Source organism: Borostomias antarcticus, assembly GCF_949987555.1.
Source record: "Borostomias antarcticus genome assembly, chromosome: 13".
NCBI lineage: Eukaryota > Metazoa > Chordata > Actinopteri > Stomiiformes > Stomiidae > Borostomias > Borostomias antarcticus.
Window position 1 is genome coordinate 13831360 of NC_140246.1, and position 11290 is coordinate 13842649.

General features: G+C 45.9%; 2 protein-coding genes across 2 annotated transcripts; both read left to right on the forward strand.

The window, feature by feature from the left end:
• The first annotated feature begins 172 nt into the window (after positions 1-172).
• nopchap1 (NOP protein chaperone 1) lies at positions 173-2544 on the forward strand. The gene is made up of 4 exons (XM_084447850.1): positions 173-293; positions 519-596; positions 738-871; positions 1444-2544. Exons 1-4 carry the CDS (start codon positions 179-181, stop codon positions 1615-1617), a joined length of 501 nt encoding a protein of 166 aa, XP_084303976.1. The 5' UTR covers positions 173-178; the 3' UTR covers positions 1618-2544.
• Positions 2545-7292: 4748 nt separating this feature from the next.
• On the forward strand, positions 7293-10397 carry coa6 (cytochrome c oxidase assembly factor 6). The gene is made up of 3 exons (XM_084447851.1): positions 7293-7428; positions 7718-7891; positions 9747-10397. The coding sequence occupies exons 2-3, from the start codon at positions 7748-7750 to the stop codon at positions 9840-9842; spliced, it is 240 nt and encodes a 79-aa protein (XP_084303977.1). The 5' UTR covers positions 7293-7428; positions 7718-7747; the 3' UTR covers positions 9843-10397.
• The last annotated feature ends 893 nt before the right edge of the window (positions 10398-11290 follow it).

The window sequence follows — 11290 nt, forward strand, 5'->3', positions numbered from 1 at the left end:
TGATATATTTATACATACATTAACATTAACATTTCAACCATCAACACAGACAGAAAAACCCCTGGTTTAGCCTCCATGGATTTAGCTGACGTTCATGTTTGGACATCCTAACAGTAGAGGGTGCTACTACCCAAAACTGTCGTTTCAACCTTTCGCTCGGATGTTACTTCTACACGCGATGCAAGCGATACACATGTCGATGCAAAATAACTCTACAACGACGACAATGGAATTGGACTTGAATATCAAGAAACCAAGCTCACAAGACTTGCTCTCGTGCGGCAACGGAGCAGGTTCGCAATTTATCTTTTTATACCTTATTCATTCATTTTGGAGCTGCTGTTTAAGCCTACCAGCTGACTAAACAAGCCAAGAGCTAGCTCATAGCTACTGTAGCTTGCTAACGTTAGCTAGTTTCTGGTCGCAGCATGGATGTGGGTCGCAGTTTATTAAGGATGTGCTCACTTCTCACTTCTCACATGGCCTATTTCACATGGTATCCCTTTGCATGAAAACAGGAATCCACGACAAGCTTCTCCTCAAGTCCAAGGGTTCAAAGGGCACTTTGCAGACCGAGAGGATCCCAAGAAGTAGTGGTGAGTGATTAGCTAACGTTAACTCCACCAATCTGGTTTTGAAATGGCTTCCTTGGCCATGTCCCTTGCCTGTACATTATGTGTGTTTGTGTTGCTGAAGGTGTGCTAACAGTGGTGGTTCTTGTCATGTTACGTTTTCAGTGCTGGATAGGCTACAGAGCTTCTTGCCGCAGATGGCCCTGGCCAATGAGAAGTTGAAGCTGGAGATTGAGCAATCTCCTGCTGGCCGCTATGACATAGAGAGTGTGGAGGATGATGAGAAGGTCATAGAGATGGTGAGTTCACAGTGGTTACTTTACAAAGATGCAACCTTATGAGTACCTGTGGGCAGCATGTAGCTTTGGAGGTAAGAGTGGCTGGCTGGGGATCGCAAGGTCCCCAGTTCGACCCCAGCTCCCGGCAGTGTGCCTTTAGTAAGACACTGAACCCCAAATCGCTCTTGAGCAGCACGGTGGCGCAGTACTTAACTGTCCTGGGCCTTTCCGTGCGGAGTCTGCATGTTCTCCCCGTGTTCCTAAGAACCCAATACGAAAAGCATGCAGAATGTTCTGACCAGGACTAGGACTGAGCACTTGGACTTGGTCCCCGGACGCCATTGACGAGTCTGCCCACTGCTCCTGGCTGCCTCTGGAGAAGGACTGCTTGGATCGGAAAATGCAGAGGACAAATTTCACCGGCAACCCTCAAAGTTGCGTGTGTGTGTTGTGTGCTGTGTCGCCGCTCACCTGTGTGTACCTACAGTATATGTACCTGTGTGTGTCACCATGTGGTTGATTGAAGACCCCTCAGGTCCAGTAATTATTATAAAATCTTTTTTCAATCCCCTCCCAATCTCTCTCTCTGTCAGGATTTGGCAGTGGTGGAGCTCAGTGGTTCAGACAGCGATTCGGAGGAGGAGTCATCACAGGATGACGAATCACACACTGAGGAGGACAGTGAGGTCACGGAAGAAAACCTGAAGCTGCCTGGCAGCAGGAAGATGAAGGCTAACATCCAAGTGCTGGAAAAAGAGGATGATTAGGTCATTATGGCCATTGAGAAAACTTTGGACTCCAAGTTGGTCAACTGATGTGGGATCAGTTCTCCCTTCCATGCACTCTTCAGTTCCAGTATGAACTAGATATTATAACTGGCTCTGGACCAGTTGTCTGGGGCATATTGATCATGTCGACCCTACGTTGTGGACCTAATTTTGGGAGTTATAATGGAGACATGCTGCAATTAAAATGCAGTCATTGTGGGGACACACACTGGGTTTTACAGAGGACATACTTCCATAGTATGAGCCAAATGTCATGGCTGTGTAAAATAATTGATGAAACTGTCTTTGTGGTGTTTGAGATGGAATGGATATGGAACTGACTGGTGTCTTAAGGCATTTATAGCGTGGTGTCATGGTGCCTCCCTTGGTCTGCTGAACCTGGGACCTCATTGGCGGGGGATACAGACTTGGTTATAGTTTGAGTTCATATTTCTAAAAAAGATATATTTTGATTTCAGACTCGGGAAAAGCCTCTGGAGATGAGTTGTTCACCTACCTGTGCCTTGGGATTATTATGGCTTAAAGCTTCTAGAGGTTTCTGCATAATCATGCTATAGTTAGTGTGTAAACCTTCCTTCCTGTTTTATATTCAGAAGTTCTAGTGAGGCTAATTAATGAGTTATGGTCACTGTAGATGAGGTCTCAGTTTTTAAGTTGAATATGCCATTCATTTGAGATGTATACAATCCTAGATTATGTCTTGATATTCCCAGAAAGCACATGTACTTTACAGGATTCTTTGAAACATGTAGGTGACCATCACTTAAAAAAAAAGTGTCAGAACCAGAATTCCCCCTTTTTGTCTTTTTTTATTTTTAAAAAACACTAATTTACCAACTGCTATGCCCAAGGGTTCTAACTTGTCAAATAGGGACAGAAACAAAACCAGACGAGAAGGAAATAAACTGTTGAGCTGTCTGCACTGAGAACCATCACTAATTGAGTTCACCTTTCTCTCTAACTAAAGGCCAAGTTGTATTAATTATACTGTTGTTGAACTTGATCATTGACCAGGGCCAGAAGTAATGGTGGCATCAAATGTCTGGAAGATATAGACAGAAACAACTTTTATTACACAACTAAAATTATGGCAGTACCTTTCAGGTTTTGACTTACCCCCATATCAAGGTCATGGAGTAGACTTAACAGATAGTCTTCATAGGGCAGTTGGGTCTTATGGGATTGTACTAACTAAGATAAGCGATGATAATATGATAGGGAAGATCCACTCCATCAGTAGCTTCATTTCAGCAACAGGCAAGGTATGGTGTAACGAGGAGGCTAAAGCAGAGTAGTCGTCGAGTAGTGAAACTCAACTCCCCTACATTACATTAGTCATTTAGCAGACGCTTTTATCCAAAGCGACTAATAATAATTGCATTGAACGTAGGAAGAGCCAATGTACTACTACTTGCCAGAACTCACAAGTGCATCTTCTTTCTAAAACAAGTGACTAAGAGCATAATCTAGTGCTGAAGGCAAAGTGCAAGAATCACAATCTAAAGTACAGTGCAATATAATATAATAAGTGCTAGGGCTGGGAGTCCGAACTTCGGGATTCGAATATAATTCGAATATTGACAGAAATACTGGTATTCGAACGAATATTAGGCAGCCCTTAATATTCGAACCTGTTATAGGCATAATTTTTTGTAAATGTGTTGGCTAGCAAACGTTGCTTTTGATTCAGATTCAGAGGGTTTTTTCACGCCTGGTGAAGTTGCAATCGCGAGCTCATTAGCAAGGCTATTGGACACCTGGGCTCCTGTAGGAGGTGACGTTAGTTAGCACGGCGCGTTCCAGGCAACCCGTAACTCGTGTTTTTCCGACCTCCTACACGTGAAAATGCTCTGGAATGGCAGTCAAACCCGTAACTTCTGGTGCGTTCGTTTATAACTGGGAGGTGGCAAATTGCGACTTGCTACTAGGAATGATTAAATAAAACACCGCATGAACTCGCACTTCCTCGTCGCAAATTCGGATATGTTTCTCCGCCCCCAGTTGCCGGCTGACGTCAATATCATATCATCATCATATCATTCGCTATAGCTCGAATGCACACAGGTCGGAGGTAGGTATTTTGCCACTTGCGACTTGCCAACCCCGACCACAAACGAACGCACCATTCCCACCCGTGAACTCGTACCATGGATGTATTAATAGAATACATCATTGCTTATCGATATTGCCTATGATACAATGCCCACTAGTGGACAGAATGTGCACAACTTTATTTTAATACCTAGGTAGGTCTTTCTGTAAGAATTTAATGGTAAAAATATTATTAATAATAATTCGAATATATTCGAATATTATTATTAATAAATAAACGAACTTCGAATATGATTTTGGAGCAAAAGTCCCAGCCCTAATAAGTGCTTAGGTGGGAGGAATGTTGTAGTACTTCTTGAAGAGATGAGTTTTGAGCCTGCGACGAAAGATGGGCAGCGACTCTGCTGTCCTGACATCAGTGGGCAGCTCATTCCACCACTGCGGGGCCAGGACAGAGAAGAGCCGTGACCGTGTCGATCGACCGCAGGAGCCTCGGAGTGACGGGGCAACCAGTCGCCCTGAGGTAGCAGAGCGTAGTGGTCGGGAGGGGATGTAGGGTTTGACCATGGCCTGGAGGTAGGAGGGGGCTGTTCCTTTCATTGCCCTGTAGGTTAGCGCCAGAGTTTTAAACTGGATGCGAGCCGCTACAGGGAGCCAGTGTAGGGAACGGAGGAGGGAAGTTGTGTGGGAGAATTTGGGGTGGTTGAACACCAGGCGAGCAGCAGCTTTCTGGACAAGTTCCAGAGGTTTAATGGCTGACGCCGGTGCCCCCGCGAGGAGGGAGTTGCAGTAGTCCAGGCGGGAGATGACCAGGGCCTGGATGAGTACCTGCGCCGTTTCATTAGTGAGGAAAGGGCGAATCCTCCTGATGTTGTAGAGCATGAATCTGCAGGAACGTGTGACAGATGTGACATGTGAGGAAAATGACAGTTGGTCATCCAGGGTCACACCCAGATTCCTCGCAGTCCGAGTCGGGGTCACCACTGTGTCTTCAATGGTGATGGCCAGGTCCCGGTGCGGACAGCCCTTCCCCGGGAGGAACAGCAGCTCAGTCTTGTCCAGATTGAGCTTGAGGTGATGTGTCGTCATCCACTCCGAAATGTCAGCCAAGCACCCAGCTATGCGTGTCTCCACTTCTGAATCAGAAGGGGGAAATGACAGAACCAGTTGGGTGTCATCGGCATAGCAGTGATAGGAGAAGCCATGCGAGCGAATGACAGAGCCCAGAGATGTAGTGTAGAGGGAAAACAGGAGAGGACCCAGGACAGACCCTTGTGGAACCCCCGTAGTCAGACTACGCGGTTCCGACGTCGACCCTCTCCATGTCACCTGGTAGGAGCGGCCCGTCAGGTAGGATGCAAACAGGGAGTGTGCAGAGCCATCGATGCCTTTCTCCTCGAGGGTGGAGAGGAGGATCTGGTGGTCTACCGTATCAAATACTGCTGACAGGTCTAGGAGTATCAGGACAGAGGAGAGAGAGTTCGCTCTAGCGGCATGGAGTGACTCTGTTACTGCAAGGAGGGCGGTCTCTGTCGAGTGGCCAGCCTTGAACCCGGATTGGTGGGGATCTAGGAGGTCGTTCTGGTGGAGGTACGAAGACAGTTGGTTAAAGATAGCACGTTCAAGTGTTTTGGATAGAAAGGATAGAAGGGAAACCGGTCTGTAGTTTTTGACATCAGAGGGGTCGAGAGATGGTTTCTTTAGGAGGGGGGGGACTCTGGCAGTCTTGAAAGCAGAGGGAAAACATCCTGATACAAGAGATGCATTGATGAGGTGGGTTAGGAAGGGAAGGAGTTCGGGTGCAACAGACTGAAGGAGAGTCGAGGGAACAGGGTCTAGGGAGCACGTGGTGGGGCGGTTAGATGTTACAAGGTTGAGGGCCTCGTTGGGGGAGAGGGGAGAAAAGTGGGATAAGGTGGGGCGTGGAGAGGAGGGGGGGAGCAGGGAGTGGAGAGAGGGTGGGGATGGGGGGGTGAGTTTCGTGCATGGAGCGTTGACCGGGGGAGGGGGGAAAGAGGATCTGATATCGTTAACTTTCTTGTCAAAGAAGTTGGCGAAATCATCAGGGGGAAGGGAGGAGTTGGGAGTAGGAGGTGGGGGCTGGAGTAGTGAAGAGAAGGTTTCAAAGAGTTTTTTAGGATTGGAAGCAGAGGTTAGGATTTTAGAGCGGAAGAAAGCAGCTTTAGCAGCAGACAGAGAGGAGGAGAATGTGGAAAGAAGAGATTGGAAATTAAGAAGGTCCTCTGGGAGCTTGCCTTTCCTCCATTTGCGCTCAGCTATTCTCAGGCTCCGTCTATCAGTACGCACTGAGTCCGACAGCCATGGGGCAGGTGGAGTTGGGCGTGCAGGCCTGGAGGTGAGGGGACAGAGATTGTCCAGAGAAGAGGAAAGAGTAGAGAGGAGAAGATCAGTGGCAGTATCAGAGGGTAGGAGAGAGAAGGATTCAGGGGCGGGGAGGGCGGAGGTGACAGTAGAGGAAAGGTCAGTAGGGGAGAGCGAGCGGAGATGGCTACGGGCGGTAACCATGTGGGTAGGAGGAGGAGTTACAGGGGAAGAGGGGATGGAGAGGGAGTAGGACATGAAATAGTGGTCAGAGAGATGGAGGGGCAGGACAGACAGGTTAGAGGTGGAACAGTGTCTAGTGAAGATGAGATCCAGCTGGTTGCCGGCTTTGTGAGTAGGAGGAGAAGAAGAGAGGTGAAGATCGAAGGAGGAGAGGAAGGAGAGGAAAGGTTCCAATTTCTCACTCTGGATGTTGAAGTCCCCGAGAAGGATGAGTGCGGACCCATCATCAGGGAAGTGCAAGTGTAAGTGCAAGTGCAAGTGTGCTAGTATAAAGGATGTGCTAATGACCCTGCTGAGCGGATCCCTTAACATGGGTCAAAGGAACGAGTGACAGAAAAACACAACGCAGAGTGAAAAGAAGTCCGTCACAATGGCTTGGTGTTGACTGACGCCCAGCCCTGTGCCAATAACTTATTGGTCAAGGGTCATGGAGTCTCTCAGCTTGGTGTGTGTGTTGCTGGGTATCTATGGGTCGCCGTCCGGGGGGTGGACATGCTCTCTTGAGGTCGGCAGGTGGCGCAGGAAGGCGCCCGAGGCGGAGCCAACTCCATGGGAGAGTCGGCATGTATTAATGGTTAAATTTATTACATCACATTTTTATCCAGGGGGACTAACAAATTATAATGTGTTTAGGCCTATATATTATTATAATTTTTTTTTATTCATATATTTTATTGCATAGACTACTTAATCCTCTTCGCTATATGTTATTTGAATCAACAGTATCATGGCATCTATACAGTTTGTTAGACAACCTTAATTAATGAGAATGACAGACGAGGTTTTAACGCTAACGTCTGTGGCTTGAGGAACTGCAAACTCCTATCTCCCGTTCATCGCGGTTTCAACTACAGCGCTAGGCTGGGCGGTGGGAGACATGGGAGAGCCTACTAAAGTGAGGAGCCGGGACTCGGTTCACCATCCTCATCACCACTACTGGTCACAGCTCCATGGTCATTCTAGAATATGCGTTAGTTTCATCCACAAGTTTGATACATGACAGCCACCGTACTGCTCTGACGTCACTCAGTCATTCATGCGGTTTAGCCTGGGAATGTCGATCCAGCTAGCAGTAGTCTTACCTGACTGTAATTGTTCTAAAGTTATGTAAACGTTACTAAACTTATTCCAGTGCCTACCTCTCATCTTTCAACAGTCATTACTCACCGTCAAGTGAGTATACCGATCGTGGGCGACGTCTGCCACATAGTGGTATGATGCTGCAGACATACTACTGGGTATCTTACGTCAAATACAGGCGACGAATGTCAGCTGTTGTGCGTCCTTGAATGCTCCGCAAACATGTTGCAGAACTCAAATTATGTACTGTAATTGCTTGTTCATTTGAAAGAATTTGAACGTAACTGGATCGGATAATAAAATCATTGTTGGTGAGTTGTTAGTATTAAAACCCCACTGACGTGAGAAGTTATTTTGTGTAACCTGCTCGGATCTGAACCAGCCTGTTCGAGGCTCCAGAAGAGAACCATCGATGACAGCACCGAACTCTCGCGAGAGACGCGCGTGCTGGGGCGCGAGGGACGAGCTGTGGAAGTGCCTGGACGACAACAACGACCAAGCCTCCTCGTGCGAGAGATTGCAGAAAGAGTTCGAGTCGAACTGCCCGGCACAGTGGGTGGGTGTCTCTGTTTCTCTCATGAATATAACAGGTCTAGCTCTGGATCTTGGGAGTAGGGCCTTATATAAGCCAAACTTACTTTTTACAAATGATTCTGTTTTGAGGTAAACGCCACACATCATCATCTCTAGCATGAAGCATGGAGGTGGCAGCATCATGTTATATGGGGATGCTTCTCTGCAGGGACCAGAAAATTCACAAAGATCCAGGGCAAAATCAATGGAGCAAAGTACAGAGAAATTCTTGAGGATAAACGGCTGCAGTCTGCAAGAGACCTGGGACTTGGGAGAAGATGCATCTTCCAGCAGCCAAACATACAGCCCAAAAAACAAAAAAGTCCTGGAATGGCCCCATCAAACCCCAGACCTCAATCTAATTGAGAATCCGTGGCAAGAATTGCTGTTCACCAACAGCACTCATCCAACTTTATGGAGCTTGAGCATTTTTTGAACAGTTTGTAATTAGGCTACTGCCAAATGTGCTTCTGCCAAGTATTAACCCTGACTGGAGGTGTGAATACTTATGAAATCGATTATATATAGTTTTTAATATTTTGTGCATGGCTGTAAGCCAGCGCAACTAGTATAGCTTTTGTCCGGTTATCACTCCCTCCCTCCCTTGAATGTTGACCTGCATTTCTCTGTTGGCACCACAAGAGGCAGTAGTCCCAGCACACCAAAATAAAGAAGGACACAAAATCAACCCCCTGATCTCAACTGCACAAGTAGAGTAGTGGTGAGAGCATTGGACTCCCACCCGGGAAACTGGTTCACGGCCCCGGTGGGGATGACTTTATGGGACTATACCGCAAACCTCCACATGTTCATCCTTTCACTCCAACCTTTACCCCTTGCCTTATAGGTCAGATCCTGTCCCAACCCCAACCCTTATTCTAACCCCAACCCACACTCCTTCCCTTATAGATCAGATTCTACCTCAACCCTTATTCAAACCCCAACCCACACTAGGGACTGGAAGGAGGACACCAAAATCTTTCTCTCCAATCTCCACTGCAAAGTAGAGTTGCGGTGAAAGCATTGGACTCCCACCCGGGAGATCTGGGTTCAAGGCCCCGGTGGGGATGACTTTATGGGACTATACCCCAAACCTCCACACGTTCATCCTTTCACTCCAATCTTTTTATCCCGTACCTTTGTCCAGAAACAGAAGTTGAACCAATTGCAGCAAAATAGCTAACGTTACAGGAATCATCAGTATAACTGCTTTAGCCACTGACCGCTACCATTAATGTTATGGAAGCTGCTGCTAGTTGTGAGCTCATGAGCTAACTGGCTATCCCGCATTGGAACTGATGTGTCCAGGCGACAAGACCTATCTTAATTTATCAGACATTATTTCATGTAATTTCAATTCACAGCTATTTCAGTGGCATGACTAGCTTCAGTCCTACCAGTCCTGAACAGAAACAAGCCAGCCACGCACATAAGCCAGGCTGGACCTGGCCTGATTTATTTATGAAAATCATCTTTTTTAGCTGCAGCTAGCAGCTCTGTACCTCGCTTTGTTGGTTGGTCGGTCCACACAAATGTAAAAGTGCAATGCTTCTGTTGTCCAAACCACAACGGCACCACAGCTGACAAAAACAAAATTAAACCCATTTTGATTCCATGTTGTAACACCATACTGTAACGTGAAAACTATTTTTCATAGGAACTGTATGTACTGTAGGCTAGTTACATGTCTTAGCATTCACTCAATTGTCGTCATGTTTAAAACATTGCCTACAATCATAGCAGCACCATGCTTCATAGCAGCACCGTGCCTCTTTGAAAACAATAATCTCACAAACCCCATTTACATAATAATCACATTACCCCCTTTATTTGAACAGGTGAAGTACTTCTCCAAAAGAAGAGACTTCTTGAAGTACAAATCCAAGATGGAAACCGAAGGGTTCAAGCCAGCAGAAGGGGCTACCCAGTCATGAAGACCAGTTGTCAGTAGAGGGCATGGTTGGACTCCTGGCCGAGGGTGAACTCTATCACAGACGTGGTACCGTGGAGCAGGGAGCCAAGCCCATAGACCACACATACGAAACTACACTGGTCTGATCTGGGCAGGTGTCCGCCGATATGGACATGGTGATACACTGATTGCTGTGGAAAGTGTTCCCTCAGAGTCGAGTGAAAGTATGCTTCCAGTCTCTTCTGTGTCCTGTCTGCTCTCAGAGTGGTCTTATATGTGGTTATAAAAAACCTCATCATATTTACTGACAAATCAAACTGCGTTGTTATTTGATATTTGAGAGTCATGGCTGAAACCATAATTTCCCCATACATTTTGTCACTGAGATGCATAGTTCTACGATGAATGTTTTGAAGATAATGGCAAAATTATGCATTTGTCATGTTGTGATTGCTGAATAAAGACACATTGCCAATGTTTTAATATTATTTTGGGTTGTCACAAACATGTCATTCATGCTTGTTACTGTTCATTGGATTGGTCTGACGTAGAATATAAGGCACATTATGCTTTTATATTACAAGTTTGCATGTATTTACAAAGTTCTATAACCATCTTCTATAAAAACCATCAATGTATGAAAAGCTGTGCAGCACTGAATAAATTACAAAAATACAGAAATGTAGAATTCGGATTCAGTCGTGTGTATAGGCCTACATCCTTATGGTAACGAAGAATAAAGTAGCCTACAAAAAAGGCACAAAATTACATTCGAATTTGTGTAAAAATATAAAGCGAATCTTCATACATGTCACGTTGTAATACATTCACATGTGCACCCTGTGTCTGTCAACATATCTGTTGCCATGGAAACAGCTCTCTTGATCCGGCTGTTGATTGGAGAGGACGTCTACCCTGCAGTTGTGTCTGGTTTCTAGGAAACACTTCAACATCACTGTAGCACTGTACAGACATGAAAATGAATTTCCTGTAAAGGACAAATAATCTATCAGCCCAGTGGTACTGCAATGGCAGCACACCATGCAGATTCATACTGTACATCAATAAAGACTGGCTATAATGGATATACTGTATATCCACTGAATAAAAGGTCAAATTATCGAACCTGGGTCAATCACTACAGTATGTGCAAATCCTGTCAAAATACTTTGGGTGCACTTGGTTTATCTTATCCAAATGGATCAGTTCCAAAAGTGCTAACTGACAAATCAAATTTACCCTTAATTACTTTCAAATACTTTCAAGTGAGTAAAAAAAAAAAAGCATGTCTGATCCCCTACGACCTCGGACTACTCTCCTCTCTCATCAAACTGGTGCCTTACTGCAAATGTCCCTTTCAGTTTGACTTGCAGTAAGTGAGTACGGCCCTGTCCAGAAACCAATCCTAGCCCCTTCGCTCTGCATGGATCTGAGGAGATGGCACATAATGTTGTAGCTATCAGAGAGTAT

Coding starts and splice junctions, on each gene's coding strand:
- nopchap1 (XM_084447850.1), top strand. CDS start 179: ATGCAAGCGATACACATGTCGATGCAAAATAACTCTACAACGACGACA. Junction 294..518: donor CTCGTGCGGCAACGGAGCAG/GTTCGCAATTTA, acceptor GCATGAAAACAG/GAATCCACGACAAGCTTCTC. Junction 597..737: donor GAGGATCCCAAGAAGTAGTG/GTGAGTGATTAG, acceptor TTACGTTTTCAG/TGCTGGATAGGCTACAGAGC.
- coa6 (XM_084447851.1), top strand. CDS start 7,748: ATGACAGCACCGAACTCTCGCGAGAGACGCGCGTGCTGGGGCGCGAGG. Junction 7,892..9,746: donor CGAACTGCCCGGCACAGTGG/GTGGGTGTCTCT, acceptor TTATTTGAACAG/GTGAAGTACTTCTCCAAAAG.